The 19534-nt window shown below is 50.6% G+C and overlaps 1 protein-coding gene across 1 annotated transcript; it reads right to left on the bottom strand.

Annotated features, from left to right (window-relative positions):
- Positions 1-4061: 4061 nt before the first annotated feature.
- EFHD1 (EF-hand domain family member D1) lies at positions 4062-19472 on the bottom strand. The gene is made up of 4 exons (XM_048955127.1): positions 19093-19472; positions 11895-12042; positions 6792-6926; positions 4062-5698 (listed from the first exon to the last, which is right to left on the bottom strand). Exons 1-4 carry the CDS (start codon positions 19389-19391, stop codon positions 5564-5566), a joined length of 717 nt encoding a protein of 238 aa, XP_048811084.1. The 5' UTR covers positions 19392-19472; the 3' UTR covers positions 4062-5563.
- Between the last annotated feature and the right edge of the window lie 62 nt (positions 19473-19534).

Here is a 19534-nt window from a genome sequence, read left to right as displayed (position 1 = left end):
CCCCCCGCCTCCGCCGCGGGACCCGGATGGGCGACGGCCCTCCCCTCCCCCCGCCCCCGCGGGGGCACCGCCCTCGTGACGTCACCGCGCGCGCGGCGGCGGCTGCCCGCCCTCGGCGGCTGCGCGCGCGCCGCCGCTTTCCTCAGAGGAGCGCGCGCCCCCTGCCGGGAGCGGCCGGCAGCCCAGCCGCAGCGCGCTGCCCGCTGCTCCGCGGGCCGCGTTGCCGGCGCTCGGTTCCTATCGGCGCTTCCCATCAGACGCCGCCTTCGGCCGCGGTGACGAGCGCTGTCCCGCAGCCGTGCCCTGTGGTCGGGTGGCAGCGCCGTGCGCGGTGACAGGAGCGCGGAGCCCCGCAGGAGCCCCATCGTGCGTACATCCTTCGGGTCCGAAGCTCCCGAGGGAAAATCATCAGGAGCTCAAGGCAAAGCTCCAGCTAGAAATAGCCGTTTATTTTTAGCCCTCGAGCCCGCATGAGCGCGGGGTGCGGAATCGCCCACACGGCTGCCGGCTGTCACAGGCGCCCTGCTTTCAGCACAAGCTGTTGCACCCCGTGCCTTCAGCCGCAGTCCGTCTCCCTGCGCTGGGCCAATAACCGCTCGTCACCGTGCACCGAACCGAGGCCGAAAACGATGCAAGAGTGGACGCGAGCGATTTCTCGTGAGCTAACGGGTGACAGGGCAGCGTGCCTTAGGGTTTAGTTTTGGCTGAGAGCGACACAGTCCTCTTCATCCCGAAACCTGAGAAAAACGTCTCCCTCAGGAGGCTGATAGGTTAAAGCAGAGCCGACTGGCGAGGAGCTGGGCGCTGACAGGCTGCGTTTGGTCCCCCTGTATGTTGTCACAGCTCCGTGTTAATAACGGCCTGGGCAAGGGAGAGAGGCAGCGCTGCAGTGCAAGCTGTCAATAAGAACCCCCAGTTCTGCTACAGTAGCAGCTGTCCCTTATTATTCTTATGCATTTAAGTACCCAAAATATTATGTGATCTAAGGCAAGCTTTATGCGAGTTGAGATCCTAGAGATCCCCCCCCCTTGGTAATACAAAGATACTATTGAGACAAGAATTCAGGAAGAGAATGTCTGACAGATGTCTCATCTGTAGAACTTAGCTTTTTTTCTAAAATACCTCAAGGAAACTCAGATTTATTGTAATGGTAAGTGCCTCTTAAGTCCTCCACAGCTTTCATTCAAGCAGAACAAGAAGGTTGCCATGAAAATTCAAACTCTATCTGTGCAGGTAAGTTCATGCGTGGTTTAATTAAAGGACTGCATGTTGTCTGTGTATGAAATTACCCCCAACAGCTAGGCTGAGATTTCCTCAGGTACTGAGGGCACGATGTACCTCAGAGCCCTGTTGATTGCCGTGTCAATTCATCCGTGCTATTAAAAATCCAAGTGCAAGGAAATGGCATCCCTATCAAACCAGAAGCATTCCTTATTGATCCGTTGTTTCCACCTGACTAGTATGAAAGCAAGAACCTGCATCCCTCGGTACAGCTGGGAAGCTATGAACATAAAGTACAGCTTTGAAATGGTAGTAATCACCATAGAGCAGCTCAAAAGATGTGTCAGACTTCCACATCTGCCCTCCTGATCTCCAGTTTAGTTATTTGGAAAAGCAGCTCCCCTGTTTATTGAAATACTGGGCTTTCTGCCTGAGAAGTCAGACAGCAGTCTCAGCAGTGTCTGCCTTCCATGAGAGGGAGAAACCATCATCATTTGTCACGTCCCTAAAAATAACGGTAAGAACAGCAGACGAGGCAGGCAAATGAACATCCAAGTGTGGTGTTTAAAGCCAGTCAGTTCAGTGCATCTGTCACCTCAGATAGCTTGTGCTGAAAGAGTACCACATAAACACTGCTACTTTGGCACACCCAAATTATTTTAAGACATCTTTCTTAGATTTGGCAAGTTGAGTTTGAAAAGCAACAGTGAAGTACGCAGGTATGTCCAATCCATCTTGCCAAGGATTTATTTGGATGCTCCCATAAGGCTACACTTCAATTTGGTCAGCTTAATCTTCACAGCTAAAGCCTAAATTCTGTGCCACAAAGAACCTGGAGGCAAGATACTCCCACACTGTGTTGTTTCCCTTTTCCTCTTGAGTGTGCCTATACCAAGCTTTTTAGGTAAGAGCATCTGTCATCAAGTGGTGTCTGCTGCAGTCCTAATGAGCATCACAGTCATATCAGTGAGAAACACACTGTAATTTGCAAACTCAGTCTCAGTGTTTGCTGAAGTACTCATGACTTCTCAGCTGTGCATCTCCTTCTCTGGGAAATTTTAAACAACAATTCTCCAGGGATAAAGGATGAGCTGAAGTTCCTGTTCCAGGAACTCAGTGACTGGAGACAAGTCTTCACCCGTTCTGAGAAAGACCCGCATCTGCAATAGAGTTCTCATGATGTACCTGCTCTTACCCTCACAAGCACACCCAGAGCCACCTGGGGCACTTCAATGGTGACAAACCAGCACCTTTCAGTAAATAGAGCTGACATTGCCAGATGGTTTAAAAGCCATTGTGGTAACATCAGGCATTAAGAGATGACAGCATCAAGAACTATAGTGTATTAATTATAGACAAATAAATTTAAGTCCATGTTGTCAACCAGTAAGTATTGGCTCAGAAATTCAGCCAAGCTTTAATACTTGTGAATGACCCAATTATACTGTCATTTAGTCCAGTAATTGCCAGCAAAATAGAACAATTTAAAGAGCAATTAACTTCTCAACGTCAATTCTTGCAAAGCTGATTTCAAAACTCATGTTGCAACTTCAAAATACGTGTACATCCAAAAACATTTACTCTTTATGCTGAATAGAAGTGCCAACTAACAGCAGCCACCTGAATTGAACAGGGCTCAAACAGAACAGCTGCAGAGCTGACATGCTTGCTCTCAGCATGCTAAAGATGACTTCATAAAAAAGGCTGGGACAAAATCCAGTTAATCCAGGAGACTGGCACCCTCTTAGGAAAGGACTAAGGAGCAAAGTCAGCTTGCTACAGACAGCAAGTTTTATAGCTGATCCTCTTCTTTGACAGCAACCTTTTACCCACGTTTACACATCCTCCCAGTTTGTGTTGACTCACCTGGCTATCTTGTCCTATTACTGATGCACAACCAGATGGAAGACCCATCCTTCCAGGCTTTGCAGCCTGAGCAATGTGAGAGGGCCAGACAGGACTGATCTCCTTATTGAAACCTGTCACCTAGAATTGACTCAAATCTATTAAAAAAAAAAAAGTTAGAACTTCCCTTACAGCACTGCCCTGCTGCTGCCCTGCACAGCTACATGTGCAAACTGACACAAGGCAACAGCACTTACTGCACCTCCCTGGGGAAAAACAAAAATTCAAGAGCTGCAGCTTTGCCCTTTTCCCACAGAAAAGACAACTAAGGAGCCAATATCCCAATCTTACCTCAGGGATCCAAGGGCACACAGACATGTGGCAAATGCATCAGCTGCCCACGACATACAGAACAAAGCCATACAAAAGATCTGTCTGGGTGAAGTATTTATGGTTTCCATGTCATCACTTGATTGTGCCTGCAATGAAACAGTCAAGGCTCCTTCTGAGCCCTCCATGCTGACCCTACCAGCAAAGGTTAGGAGATCAGCAAGAGCAGAACCAAAATGCTCGGACACACTCAAAGACTCTCATGGGTATTCCTTCCCCTTTATAAAAGGAAAAGGCAAAGTGAAATGTAGCTGAAACGACCTGCCCAGCTCCCAGCTGGAGCACTATCAGGGCTGGGAGGCAGTGGCTATTTTAAGATATGGGAAGGCTGACAATGTTCAGCTGTCAACACTCAGCAGTGGATGGTATCTCAAATATTTACACAGCCATGTTCTTTTCAGAGGAATTGCAAACATAACTCTTTAAACCAGAGCTGCTGGATAGAATGGAAAAGCATATCAAGAAGGTTCCTCTACTTCCTCACCCACCCAAATCAGGATGGTGAGCTCTGGGGCTCAGACATTGGCACAGCATGGAGTGGGGGTCACCACAGTAGTTTGTAAACAAAATATAGTTTGGAAACCTAAAATAATCACAGACAAGACTGGAGATAATGATGCTTTATTTGTACATTTCAGCAACAGGAAAAATAATCAAAGATGAAATTATTTGCTTTGTTGTAAAGTATAAAAACATTTAATTATAAATATTTAGCTAAAAAAAGCGTGATTTTATAAAATATAATCTGTGAAGTTATATATATACACACAGTTTAATTGTTTAGCAATTCTTTCACCTGACATTAAAGAGTAGAGGTTTTTCTATTTGTTATTCCACGCTCACAGTTTAGTGCTCATAGTTTAAGAAGCAAAACAGACAAATGAAATAGATGACTGCTGAATTTTGGTCTGGAGAGAAAAAAAAATGCACCAACTGGGGCAACAGCAAAGCCAGAATTTGAGCAAATTCACGTTTTGAGAGGTCTCTCCAAGGGAACACAGCTTCCCTCTGTCATAACCTACAGCATATAGCCAGACAAGCATCAGGTATTTAACCTTTGTGGGCAAGTTTCCCGTGTGTGTTAAAGGAAATAGCTACATACAGTGCAAGCCCTCTAAATCCAATTCAGCTGAAGATGGTAACCTCTGTTGAGCAGGGATCGCTCAGGATGCTGGGCTGGTTTTCATCTGTTATGGCTCTAATGAAATCAAACACCATCACCACCTTTATGATTCAGGATGAGCATATATCCAAATTGGAAAACAAACAAACCCTGTGTGCCATCCAATTCTGTCATCCATCTGGCAATATCCCTTAAAAACAGATACAGCTAAGGCTGAAAAACACAGTGAAGCCATATAGTACACAAAACATGATGGAATGTGAAAGATACATGATTAGGCAACTCAGTTTTCTATTCCTTGTTTTAGAGAGCCAGCTTCCTCCCTTCTAAGTTCTCAGAAATCCTGCATCTTATTGAAAGGTTAGTATGGCACTTCAGAGAAGAAAAACTGGAAGACTCTCCAACATGCTGGGCAGAAGAAAAAAGCTACAGGAAATAATTAATTTGATCCCTGTCCCTAGTAGTTATCTTTCTCTCTTCACAGTGCTTTCAGTGCCTGCAGCACAGGGCTTTGAGGACGACTGGTTAAGTCAAGGATGTGTGACAACAGCGGAACAAACATACAGGAAGTGAATCTGTACTTTGTACGCTGCTTTACACAAGCCCTCACTACTTGAATGTAAGCAAGGAATGAATTAATACGGAGGTTAAGAGAAAAGTGTACAGAAAGAGGAAAGAATGAAGTAGGTAAACACTTGTCAGTGCTTACCCATGATTTGCTACCTGCTGTTTCTACTTCAGGGCGATGTACTCCTGACAGTTCAAAGCAAACAGCATGCACACAGCTCTTCTGATTCACGTATTATGAATGCATAGTAACTGCAAGAGTTGTGTCCTTAGCAACTTGGAAGGATCTTCAAGAGAGGAAGACTAAAATCTGTTACAGCTTTGCTTGGCAGGATCCAGGCTGTTCTCTCCAGGTAGAACCCTGATGTGGAAAACGTACCAAGTCCTGTGCAATCGGAGCACATGTTGGCTGGCTGCTTACTGGGTAAATGCAGACTTCAACTCCCTGAAAGCTGCTCGGCGGTGTTTCCTTTCCTCCTCTTCTCGCTTTCGCTCATCTTGCTCAGCTCTTATCTCTGCTTCAAACTTACTTGCTGAGGAAAGGGCTTGAACCTTCACAAAAGAAAAAACAAACACTTTGCATCAGAGACAGAACCAAAGTCTGGATTACTCTTAAGTGAGCAACACCAAACTGTTTACTGCACCCCTCATTGCTTAATGGGAAGCTGCCAGCATGGGTCAAGTATTAATTAGACTGCACTACTTGGGTATTTACATCCAATACTTGCTAACTTGCTTGACTTGGACATCAGTAAGAGAAAGGTCATTTACTAATAAGTCACTAGCAAGTAACCAAAACAATGCTGTCAGTACTAGGTCAAATGCATTATTTCTGTAAGCATACAGCATAGCATAAAGTTGTGAGTAAACAGTGGGAGAAACTACAGAAGAAAACAGCTCCGAATCATGGCCAAATCTGAGATAATCATACTACACCACAGATAATCTGCAGATCAAAAGAGACTTTTTTTTTGCTGGCTGTTTTTCCAGCTTTCATCTCAGTACATCTGCTGTGCAATAGCTGTGCTACACTCTCAGGACAAAACTTCTTATGTAAGCACACAGGATTATTCTCTCTCCAAGAGAACTTGCAAAAAGGGTGCTTTGTCAGCTTCACTGTGTAAAGCTCTTTCTGCCAGCACCAGGGCTCTGTGGGATAATTTTGATTCCAAAGGTTACAAAGAACTGCTCAAGAAAGACATCTGAAATTCTATACTTCAAAACACTCAGTTCACCACTAAACTGAGTTCTCTGGTCAAGTTTTGGAAAACGAGAAAGTCAGTCCCAATCTATTTGTTTCCAGGATGCTTTTGTCTTCTAAAAGAAGTCAGCCAGCTGGTCACGTACAGCTCTTGGCCACTGGGCACAAGTCCAGCCAGCTCTATCAGGGTACGACCCACAGCAGAGACTGGATGAAGGCATTCTAGTGTTGATTAAACTGCAGAAGAATGGTGTAGCTAGATAATAAAGTCTGAAGGGAAAAAACAATACAAATTTTGAAAAGGTGAAGGCCAGATGCAGTTACACATTCTTTAAGCTAGGGATAAAATAGACAATGTCTTCTACTGAAAAGCAAGCAGGGTTAGAATCTCAGTGGTAGTCAGGTTCTACGTGCAGTTTCATGTCTGTCTTTGGTACAACATACCTTAGCTTCAAAGAAGTTCTTGGCTCCTTTGACTCCTTCAATGGACACATCTATCTCAGAGAGCTTTGCAAGAGTCAACAGTCCACTGTCCTCCTCAAGTTCCCCAGCCGCAGCTTTATGGAAAATCAGCAGGAACTGTCAAGACAGGAAAAACATTCAAGTTCTTCACTGACCTGAAGAATTAAAATGCAAACAGCACAAATATCCACCTGTGGAGGGGGGGACAACAGAGGGGGTAGGAATTGGCATTTCACAGGCAATGAAGCTGGTTTTATAGAAACCAAATGGCAACTTGTGCTCTTGTGTCCTAGCTCTACTATAGAGCCCTGCTGCACTAAACAGAGAAACCTCTTAGGAAAAGAGGGTTTGTGTGGAACAATGCCATGATGAAGCACAGCTGCAGGGCTCCTACACAGCAAGAGGAAACCATCCCCACCTGCCTGGTACAACTGTAAGGTGGGCTCTGATCCAGCACTCTATATCCCCAAACCCTAATGCCTCCCCCACTGTTGTGATCTGAGACCCCACATCCCACAAGAATGAAAGCAGGGCAAAGACTGCCTCACCTCACACCTCAGCCTCTCTGTATGAGGTGAGGGTCCAACTCCCCTAGGGAGGATATCAGTGCAATGGTGTGCACTTAAAGCAATGTGGGGACAGCCCAGCATCAAACTCAGCCTTCAGTACTTACTAAGCCTTGCTGTCCACACAGCATAGGAAGAAAAAAAAACAAAATTAAGGCCAAAAGCACCAGGAACAATAACACACGGTCACTTCAACTGGCTCCTTGTCTACGACACAGGAAAGATTACTCAAATCAGTACTTGGAGCAATGCCTCAGCATGTTCCAGGAAACCCTGAATGGTTTAGCTACAATGAGCAACACACAGGTATTTCTGTTGTGCCCATTAAATAACACACAGGAGAGCTTCTCTAATATGGCTGTCAGGTCAGATCAGGGGCAAGCCCTCAAGAGAGGTGACTCAGAGCTAACTTAAGGGAGTACCAGCATCCACAGTAAATAGTTTTGAAACCTCTGTCCTGCACTGAACTACAGACATTTAACAAACGTGGAGTCACTACAGCAGAGCACAAACTGGCAAATTGCAGAAGAGAAAGAATCGGCCATATTACCATTAAGGAAAGCACTTTAAACAAACAAAACCACACACAGAAGGGTCAAGAACAGCTGCTTAAGAAGAGAGATCTCTGCATCACCCGATAAGCAAATTCACACAGCCAATTCCCTGCTATTCTTGGGCACCCCAGGAGGTGTCTCAGTGCTTGTTTGATACAGCACTGAAGTAACAGAGATGGAAACAAGCTGCCCAGTACCAAAGGAGTCCAGTAATAATGCATCACTGCAGCACTTCAGTCCAGGGCAGAGAGCTCAAATACCACACAGAACTGCTGTGAAGTCCATCTGCACAGGCACACCCGACATCCTTGGCACTTTAGGACTTGGCTTTCTCCTCCAGAAAGCGCCTGTGTTATCCCAGAGGAGGGCAGCAGAGTTCCAGCATCTGAACCGAGAAAGCCTTACTTTTCTCTTTCAAATTGTTTGCAGAAACCAATGGAGATCAGAGAGTTTGGGAAGATTCCCGTGGGGAGGGGTGTGGAGATGACGGCAGCGCTGGCTGCCCTCTCACAGAGGCAGCATTACCAGGCCTTGCTTCATGCAATGGCCTTGTAACCCCTTGTGTGCTCAGCACAAAACAGCCAGAAAGCAGCCTGTGCTTGGGGAGAAACTGCATTCCCCTCCAAAAACATGCGGCAAATCAAATAATGCTCTGCTGAACAGAAACTAAATCCTTCCCAAGGCACGCTCTCACACTGCTCAGATCCGCTAGGTCTGGGCTTAGTTCCTCTCTCCTGCCACCGCTGCTGAGCACAGGGGCAGGGAGAGCCAGCAGGCAGACCAGGCTGCACACACTGCAGATCGTTGCAGTTCCTCCTCACAGTTTCTGCTCCACCCTGCGAGTCCCACTTCCTGGCATTGGACAAGTGCAGCAAAAGCAGCACAATCCTGAGGTCTGGCACAGCTGTTGCCCAGGGAGGGGACTGGAAACACCCTGTCACAAGTACAAGCGTGCATGAATCATCCTGAAACTAGGGGATGGGGAAGCAATTCCTACCGTGGAATACGGGCTGCTGCAGCCAAGGAAAGCAAGCTTAGAAAGAAACCAAGGAGCAAGCCACCAGCTTGAGTGGACAAAGCATAGCTCTAGCCTATGAGTACCCTGCGATGCAGGCTATAGGGCATCATTCTGGTTTCCACCAGATCTTGTGATTCATCCTACATGTCAGCACACTGCCTGCAGCCCACCCTCACCAGTTACTTGCTAGTGAGGCATCAATCCTCACTTAACATCAAGCACTATCAGAAATTTTAAATTCAGAAATAGGAGCCCATCAGGAAACTAACTCATTTCACACCCCTGCTAGACCCAGGATGTGGTACACGCAGCTAAAGCATCAGAGAAATGTCAAGACTAGTCAAAGTGAATAGTGTTGTACTTATAAAGACCCAGCTCTTAAAAAAACTGATACAACAGGACACACTCTTTCCACCCCACAAACTTTATAGGAAGCAAGAGATATATTCGCCCTCATATCACTCATTATGAAAGGCTTAATCAGTACCAAGTCTCAGAGCAATGCTGCAAACATGCAACCCACTGAACGCCATGCTGACCCCCAGGACACAAGGGCAGGTACTGGATCAACTGGCAGCAGTGCCCTTGGAACTGCTTGCCAGAGAAGTGGTGCCACCCCAGGCTGCAGCTGGCACAAACCCTGCTAGCAAACATGACGTGGGTCAGCACTTAAGCAAGTGAGGGTGTGAGGAAGTGGGTGAACTCTGGTAGAGTGTAGATAGCAGCTAGAATTAACCATTACTATTATACCAATTAACTCTGTTTTCCTGTGGTAATGAAAAAACCAACCTGAAGATTTTTCTCCCACTGCTGTACATGACATATCAAAGCCTCAACTGCTTGGCTCAAGTGGCAAAGGAAGTCTTGTGCAGTTAGTGGTTGATAAATTGACCGACTCACTCTCAGAAGTCACCAGTACAGCAGCACTCCTGGTAGGGCCAACAGCTTGTCAGCAGCAAGGCAGAGCAACACAGGCCTGCCTTCCAGATAACAGCTTACACAGGATGGGAGGACATGGCACTACCCAAAGCAACTACAAAAAGGTGACCTGTTGCAAACGATAGAGGACCTTAGCATTTCTCTGGCCAGGCCTCAAGCAGCATATTTTCAGGCAGGTTTGTCAGGACACATCCTCTGGAAAGACAGACAGGAGCCCTTCAGCGGTTGAGTTGCATGCTGCTGAGTTCAGGCATGCATTTAAAATAGGGATTCTCCTTGCATTGTCAGAGTGGTCTAGGTTAGCTCACCCTCCACGTGCTCACTGGTCACCACTAGCAGGAAGTGGAGCAGGGCAGGGCCACGGGGCTGGTTTAGGCCTTCTAACCCAGCAGGAAGCCCATCTTCCTGCCAGCCCTCTGCCCAGCGCTTCTGTAACAGCACAACAAGCACGCTGCTCCTTTCTACCACTGGAAGATTTGTGTTCCTGCCAAGACTGTGCAATTTGTCCCCAGTGCTCTGCCAGTAACATTGCCTCATTCCAGCCTGTGTACCACTCAAGCCTGTGTTTGCTTGCCCATCTTTTTGCATCTGGCAACAAACTACAGCAACAGCACCAGCTGCTGCCTGCCATGTGCCAAGAGCTGGCAGCACACTCAGCACATGCCAGCTGACGTGTGGCCATGCAAGGGGCTGTGCTCCAAACAGGTGGCAGCAGAAGAGGAGCCACACCACCACTTGTGCTGAAACACCAATGCCAGGACATCACAGGCTGGACTCCCAAAGCCCTGGGGGATAAAGGCACTTAATTTTCATTGCAGAAAGCATCCGCAGCACTGCTCACATAACCCAGGAGCTGTTCTAGCCCTTCACCCAGTCCAAAGGCGAGCCCAGGCAGCACACAGCAAAGCAGAGAGGGCTTCTCCAGTGCACGCAGAGGTTTGGCAATCACAGGTGCGCATCTGCTCTGCCTTCAGTGCTTATCTGCCCCAGCGTGACTTGGAGCCAAGGACACTGTGCTCTTCCTGCTCCACTGGATTCTTTGCTACCTCCAGTTCACCTCTGCCTGAGCAGGTACCCTTCCCTTCACACAGGAACTGCCAGCTTAGGACTTCACAGGTGTAAGCAGAGAGGTTCTCACTGTGGTTGAAAACATTCCTCTGAGCAGTACTGGGAACAGTGTGCGAGGGGACAAAGCAAGGCTGTAGGAGGAATGGTACCACACACAGTTATTCCCAACAGCTCTAAAGCGTGGACAGAGGCATTCTCATTTTCCCCACCCCTCAAAAAAAAGAAACACCTCAAACAAAAGGCACTTTCAAAATCAAGAATATCCAGAGATATTCTAGCAGAGAGCTCTGCATCCCACCCCTGCAACCAAATACCCACCCTAGGAGCATGGCAAGAGCACAGTCCCCCCCCCCAGGGACTGGGGACAAACAGGTCCTGAGCAGTAAGGCTTCCCTATCTCCAACACATCCTGGAGGGAGGAGCAGCAGGATGGCCACGCAGCCTTCCACTTCTGCAGAAGTCAATGATTGTACTGCCTGAGGAGCTGCTGGTTAACGTATAAAGCCACACTGTTATGCACACTGCTGATACAGGCAGCAATCAAAGCCTAGTATAAGATTATTCAATAGGAGGTTGTGATAACTGCTGTGATAAAGGCTGGGTACCCTTGACTGCACAAGTGCCACTAAGCGCCCTCTCTTCTTTCATCTAGCAGCAGCTCCTGCCCTGCCCTCAGCAGGGCTCCCAGCTCCTCCAGCACAACTGATGCCCAGTAGTATCACAGCAGAGCAATGACAGGTCTCTTTGCTGACTGGAAGATGAGCATGGAGACAGTTGCTGACAGTGCTTCAGATGTGGATCTGCCCATGGCCAACCTGCTGCTTTACCACATCCCACAATAGGAGGAATATGGAAAGGACAGTTCTACAGTTGGAGAACAGGGCTGCCTCCTCCGTTCTACCCCACAACCACATCCACAGCTGCATCTATGCCACCTTACCTCACGGAAGCTGAGCTTCCCATCAAAGTCTTCATCCACCTCTTTGATCATGTTCTTTAGGCCCAGGTGGGTCTGTGGGGCTCCCAGCTTCTCCATCATCAGTTTCAGCTCCATCAGGTCAATGTATCCATCCCGGCCTGAGTCATACCTGCGGGGTACGAAGGGGAGAGGGTCAGTCCTCATCATCCCCTGTATCCAGGAGCATTTTTCCCAGAAGAGGAACTGAGCAAATGGAAAAAACACAAAGCAGTTCAACACGCAGCAGAGAGAAGCTGCACAACACAGATTATATTAAGCTTAGGGAAGTGGTAGGCCGCTTTCAGAGCTGTCTCTTCCAAGAGGGAAGTACTCAAAAGCTCAAGCCAAACCACCCCACACAGAAAGAAGAGGAACTCGCTTATCTTGGGATTTCCATCTTGCCCACTTACGTGTCCAGCATAAAGTTAACTTCATGCACACAGTTTACACCATGCACCAGCATGGAGCAGCAAAGGCATGCCAGAGCCAGCTGCTGCCTCCTCTCAAGCTCATTTAGAGGAGAAACAGGGTGCACAGGCCAAGCAGAACCTCCCCTCAAAGGAGACTATCTTCCTTAGTAAGCAAAAGACACCCGCTTGGCTGTTAGAATCTCTTCTCTCTGAAATGCTTTTGTACTACATAAGCACTCCGCTTCAGGGCAGCTGTTGATTCAGTGCCCTGAGGCAGAGCACAAAAGCAAGCTGGGGGAAGCACAGTACACTGCTGTAATCCTGGCTGGTGCCTGATGGCTGCAAGACAGCAGTGGGAGGAGAATAAATTTATACCCACCTTGGGACAGGTCTAGGAGCAAGGCTGGAGTAGGACCATGCTCCCATGAGAGCACAAAAGACTGTAAACAACTCCTTGCAGGAGGAAAGGGTAGAAATAGGGGAGGGAGGCAGTGACCTGCAGCTCTCAGACTGAGACTGTGCACCATTTCCTCCCTTGATATCCACTGCCAGCAGGAGAGGAATACCCAGCACTTCATAGCCATGAGAGTCACTACTGGGTTTCAAAGTCCAAAGACACAAAAGATTAACTCTACTATCAGACAGTTCAATAGCCATCCCTCATCCCAGCCCTGCCAGTCCCTGCATTCACCCAGAGTGGAAAGTCCCACCACACCAAGCTTCAAGATTCATTCCCAAATCAGAAAGTGAGTCAGCCCAGAGCTGGCCATTGGGGTCCAACAGAAAGCCAGGGCTCTCACAGCAGGATGAGGCAAGGTCTGGCTGGGCTCAACCCTGTTGCAGTGCCTGCTGCTGCCCTGGTCTCCCCCCACCACCTGAAACCCAGTGCAGCTATATCTTGGCTGTTCAGAGAGGAAGCCCTACACACTGTGCTAAAGCTCTCTTCTCCGGCAGGAGCTAGTGAAATCAATCCACCCATCACTCATTCACTATTAGCTCTCTTCCAAAGAGCATGACGGCTGCAGCCATCCCAGACCAAGACCTGCACAATTGTGGTTACTCTGGAAGCAAGCCCTTTCCAGCTGAGAAACCTCACAGCTGCAGAGGAAGCTGCGGCTGAAAAAAGCATGAACAAAGCTGCTGGCCCTGAGCCGCATGCAGGCGTGGGCAGTGCAAGGCAGGGCTGCAGCCAACAGCATTGCCCCAACCCAGCACGGGGTGGGGATCCCTCAAGCCAGGCATCTGCTGCTTCTCAAACAGCCCCACCACCTCCCAAACCAGTTTTTATACTGCCATTTTTATATACAGTTTTATATTACCATGAGGCCCAAAGTATCAAGCCTTTAAGTACTAAAGTGATGCACCTGGGGGGCTTGCAGACCCTGCTGCTAACCTGCAGGCACATCTGCAGTCAGCAAACCCAAGGATACTAGATGGGACAGCTTTCTGGAAAACTAGGAAAGAAACCTCTATTGGAGCAGAAACCAGGTCGCAGAGCTGACAGGCCAGGAAAGCAGGCACACTGCAGGAAAGCATCAGTAACTGAAGGTATGTGTAAGCAGCACAACCAAACCTAGCTCTGAGATGCTCTCACAGAACTGCACTAAGTACAATCTCTTCCCTGTTTAAGTATCAGACTGCTTTTCCTATAAGTTTGGGGAAAAGGGTACGGAGCTGCTCCTCTACAGACAGCAGGACAGGCAGTGCCTTTGATCAGATAAGGCACGGAGGCTCTGGGGATTTGCTTTTTTGTGTTTTATCCTGACAAGCTAATGCTGCTCTCTAGCTGGCTGCAGAAGCAGAGCTATATTGAGCCCTCGAACAAGGGCTGCCACTCAGAGGAGGGCAACGGAGAAACCAGAAGATGGGGGGAAGTGCCCAGCCCACCCCTTTGATGCAGGCACTACCTGGAGGCAAACACTGGTCCTCAGTGCCTCTTCACCTCAACACTGAGCCTGGAGGGCAGACACCATCCAGAAGGGTTAACTAGCTACACGGGGTGCCTCACCACCGGGCACAGCTTCAGGGCTCAACTATCCTGCAGAGAGGCAGCACAAAGCAAGGATTGTGAGGAACAGGCAGCAGAACAGCACGCAGTCCCAGCCACACAATAGGTGTTCAGTGCACAGGGCTGGGCGGCCCCAGAGGAACACTCCAGCACAGGACAGGCCACTGGCAAGGGGCAGCGGCTCAGCAGGCACACATCCCCCAAAGTCAGCTTCCCAGAGCCGGCAGGACGTGGCAGCTCCCAGATGCTCACTGCCACCCATGGAGCAGTGCAGCACCCTGCAAACTGCTGCATTCCCTCCCCACCCCCACTCTCCTCCCAGAGCAGCGTGAGTATTTTAGGACCTTGGCACAGCCACACGACTGCCACACAGCTGCATGGCCAGACTATTTAGGGAGAGACATATTTATAGGGCATGAGAGAAGGTGTTGTTCATTCCCTGCTGCACACCCATGGGTGCAGGCACTTGGCACAACAAGGCACAGCACAGTTGTTACATAGCTGAACCTGGGAAGCATTGGTCCCAGCACTCCTCGGCCTGACCCAAAAGCACACCGACTGCTTTCTGGGAGCTTCCCTTCAGCATCCTGGGCTCCAGCCAGGCCCTGGGACATCACTCACCTATTGCACCACCAGCACAGCAGCCCAGCTCCTGCAGGTGACAGACCCCCTGCAAGGATAGCACAGGTAACAAGCAGAACTGGAGGAGAGCACCAGAGCAGCTTTGGCCCCTACATGTATCCCAACATTCTGACCCTGTCCTATACTGCAGAAGAGGCACAGCAGGACTATGCAGCACCTGTGTGCCCAGCTGCCTCACCAGCCCTGCCGTCACCCTCTGTCCTGCCATGACACCAGAGCTTTGCTCCCTTCATGCTCAAAGCTGCCCGGGCTGCCAGCCAAGGCTCACCCTGGCAACACGCAAGCATTACCGAGGGGCTCTCACACTGACAGGCAAAGATATCTCACATCTCAGGCGCACAGAGATGGGGCAGCTGCAGCAGCGTGTCAGCAGCTGGGCTGTGGTGGGTCCCCTTCTGCAACAGGGCAGCCATGGCCCCATGGATGAGCTGGGACACCGCACACAGCTACAAGCACCGTGGCTGACACAGTAAGGCTTTGCAGCGCAGTCACAGTAACAATCCTGGCAGCAGATGAGACACTGAGCTGCTGCCAAAATCTGCTGCAACAAGGATGCACCCAGATTCCCAGGCTGGCTCACTTCCACCCAGGCTGCAGTGTGTCCCTGATGCTGGAGCACTGGGGGAGGAAAGAGGCAGCAGAAATAGGGGCAAGGAAGGAAAGAGGCAATGCTTAACTGAAAAGACTTGTTTAAGGGCAAGAAGTGTATCAGGCATAATTACTGTGCTAGTGCAATCATTACAATGGTGTTATGCAGCACAGCTGGAGGTTTACACCACAGAAGATAAAAGGACTGGGTAAGGAGGAAAAGGAAAAGCTGAGGACTGCATTACCAGTACTGAGTTGGCTGTTACCTCACCACTTGTCTTAATAAGAAAACCACCAAACAAAAAAAGAATAGTTGAATGAGAAATCCCAAATACTGGAGGATCAAAGAGCAATTTCTAAATATTCACAGTCCTTGAGAAAGACTGGAAAGAAAACCTGCCTTTCCTGTACACGTTCGCTGTACCTGAGCTTGCTGCACACACTATGGGCAACTGTACTTTGATCTGCAACTCCCGCATGCTGTAATGGCCTAGCACAGGCTCTGAAACAAATCAGAGTAATGGTGCTGAAGTGGTAATAATCTCTTCTTAAATATTTCAAAATCCTTTCTAAGCAGCACTTGATTTCCTCTGAGCATTGTGTATCACCTTACACGTCACGTGCTTTGATAACAACTCCTGCTTACTGGGGCAGGAGCAGACTCCCATCACCAGCAAGCATTTCCAATGCTCTTGAAGGGATAGGACAAGATGGAGGTCTGCTACACACAGATCTCCTCTGCAGAGCTGGAGTGACTTGTGCAGCCAAGTCCCCATCAGGATTACCTCCCTGACCACTGCAGCAGACCAGAGACAGCTGGTCACAGCAGGAGCACAGCCATCCTGGGGTGAATGAGGGTGTGCAGCACCCATCTGCACCCAGCCCACTCAGGCTGCTTCAGGGGGTCAAAGGGAGACCACAGCCTTCCTCTTCCACTCCATAGGCACAAGGCAATCATGAAATGAGTGGGCAGCACATGAAATTCCTTAAGTGCAACAGCAACGTGGGAATTTATGCACTTCCTCCCACTTCCTCCCACCCTGCAGACTAATCTGGTGGCTGCTCTCCTCCCCCGCTACATACCTCAGGGAGGTCACCCAGCCCAGGCACAGCCTGGCTCTCACTCACACACACCTGCCCCCAAGCCGCCTTTGCCCAGATGAGATCACAGCAAGGTGAGCTGCAGGACTCCAGAGCTCCCCAGAGCCTGCTTGCAAGGCTTTGGGTAGAGAGGTTATTGTGGTTACCTCCATCACCACACAGTCAGAACAGGCAACTAATTAGGTCGCATTATAATTAGCCTGAGCTGCAGACTTCCTGGTCCCTCTGCCAAAATAAGAAAATAAAAGCCCACCCCAAGAGCTCCTGTTGCCACCTGAGGCACATCTACAGTTTGCAGCAGTAGCCCCTGGCGTGGCACAGCTGCAGCACCCTGCTGCTGGCACCTGGGACGCTCCTCAAGCACACAGGAACAGGGATGTGAGCCTCAAACAGGAGGCAGAGCCAAGCCCAACTGAACCCTTGCTCCCAGACCCCAGGGATGGGAAACCAAGAACAGAAACTTGGCATCTGGTGGCAACAAGACAACATGCAGCTCATCAAATACTTATTTTCTAACATCGGTAAGAAAAATCCTAGGTGGCTGTTGCTGAGGCCAATAAGCCATATGAAGCATAAAACCCTTAATCACATTAACTCCAGCTCTGACAGGCAGGAATTAAGAGGAGTATTTCCTCTCCTTCTGGAGCACGTGGTGCCGGCCAATGCTTAGAACAGGTTGCTGGGACCAGATGGAGCAAAAACCAGATCCCCTACAGCCAACTCCAGCTGCATCCAGCACAGCCACCACCAGGACGGGGGTTTCTATCTGCCTGCCCAGAGGGATGACACCCACCATCCCCTGGATCCCCTGGGGCCATGGGAGCACGCAGCCCAGCTCCATCCTGTTCTGGCAAGCTGACCAGCACTCAGCTGCAATGGTCCTCAAAGGGCACACAATGCTTCCCATCTACACTGAACTGCTGATTAGCATTCAACTGCAAAGTCTAAATTCCCCACTTGTAGGGCCTGCATTTAATGAGCTCATTGTCTAAAAATTCAGCTGCAATTCAGCTCTTTCACTTTTTTTATTTCCCCAATCACAGTTGTTCCCTTCCGAGTCCACATCCCTGCCCACTCCACGCTCCTACTCTCAGCTTCTATGCCACAGGCACAGCCATCACGGTTCACCCTCCTGCTCTCACAGTCCCACATCCCAGCCCTCTGCACAGCACAGTACCCCCTTTACCAGCTGCCAGAAGTGGCACAGGAGCAAAGCAGAGCAGAAATCTCGCCCAGGCACCTCCCTCGCAGTGCCCAGCTGCTGATGCAAAGCAGCCCACACAACAAAGACCTCCGGCACACTCAAAGATGAATGCCTCTCCACAAGCACACAGCTAGGTTTCCCGCAGCAACAGTCCTGTCTGGGGCCAGCAAGACCCCACAGAGCTGTGAAGTGGAAGCATTCAAGCGAACTCTGTCTCTTGGCCCAGCCTCCGAAATGCTCAAGGCAGCTTTCAGACAGGAGAAAGCCCTGACAAGTTACAAACCCTCTGCAGACACCTCTGTAAGAGAAAGCAGCTCCCTGCACCCCACACGGCTCTTTTGTGGCCCAGTCTCTTTGTGCTGGGCAGCACCCCCACCTCCAGCCCTGCCCCCTCTCCTCGAGGCCGGGAACGTCAGGCCCAGGGAGCAGAGATTCGGGGTACCAAAAAGAAACACGAGCACAGGCAACAAAGGCACTCACACACAGCCCAAATGCAGGAGCCGGGACAGAGCATGAAGAGCACACAGCAGGGCTGGAACACGGCCCTGGTTAAGCAGAAATGCTTTGCCTTACACAAACAGTGCTCTGCATTGCTTGAGCATAGTATGAATGTTCCTGACAGGAGGGGAACTCTATCCCAGGAAAAGAGGATAAGAGGAAGCTCACTCAAGCTTCATTTGAGTGCACAGGAGGGAATACAAAGCCAGGCCAACAAGACTGCAGTTGGAGCCACAACGCTGCCGAGCGGAGCTGCGGGGAACGCTCAGCTGCCGAAGGCGGACCAGCAGCGTGACTGTAAGGCACAGGGACACGGCCCGCCCCGGGGCACGCAGCAGGGCTGCAGCAGCAGCACCGCACCCCTGCCGGCCCCGGCGAGCGCACAGCAGGACACCGGACGAGGCCAAGCAAAGGTCAGCCGTACCTGCAGGCAGCAGCCGCCACCCGCAGCACACGGCCGCGCACGGCACGCAGCGCTCGTCCCCCTGACACAGGGACGCGCAGGTGCTCCTCCTCGTCCTACTTTCCCCATAAAGTCAGAGCTGCCGGGCGCCACCGCGAGCGCCCATCACCCCCGGCCCCGGGAAAACGGCCGAACAGAAGCAGGCGGGGCGCGGGGCACAACGGCCGCGTCCAGCCCTCCTCGCACCCACCGAACACGCGGGACAGCCGGGACGGAAGTAAAGCGAGGTGGCGGGGGAGGTCGGCGGAGCCCCGCGCGGCACTCACAGGCGGAACATGCGCTCCATGTCCTTGATCTGCCGGCGGCTGAACTCCTTGAACTCGGTGTAGGGGTTGAAGACGGCGGCCCGGCGGGGCTGCGCCGCGCCCTCGTTGATGTCGTGCCGCCGGGCCAGCTTCGCGCTCAGCTCCGCGTCCGCGCTGGCCGTCAGACAGCTCCGCTCCTCCTCGCCCGCCTCGGACGGGGCCGGGACCTCCGCTTCCCGCTCATCGCCCTCTGCCGCCGCCCCGCTCTCCTCCAGCAGCAGCCGCCGCTGCAACTTCTGCGCCAGCTCCTCCGAGGCCATCGCCCCGCGCCGCCGCCGTTCGCGGGCTGCGCTCGCGCTGTGCGCAGGACCGCCTGCCCCGGGCCTGAACTTTATTCCCTCACTCGGAGGCGGCGGGCGGGGCGGGGCGGGGCGGTGCTGGAGGAGGCGGGGCGGCCGTGCCG

This window comes from Lagopus muta, chromosome 9 (genome assembly GCF_023343835.1).
Source record: "Lagopus muta isolate bLagMut1 chromosome 9, bLagMut1 primary, whole genome shotgun sequence".
Lineage (NCBI taxonomy): Eukaryota > Metazoa > Chordata > Aves > Galliformes > Phasianidae > Lagopus > Lagopus muta.
The sequence above is the reverse complement of the archived record's forward strand: the minus strand, read 5'-3'. Positions and strand labels throughout refer to the sequence as shown.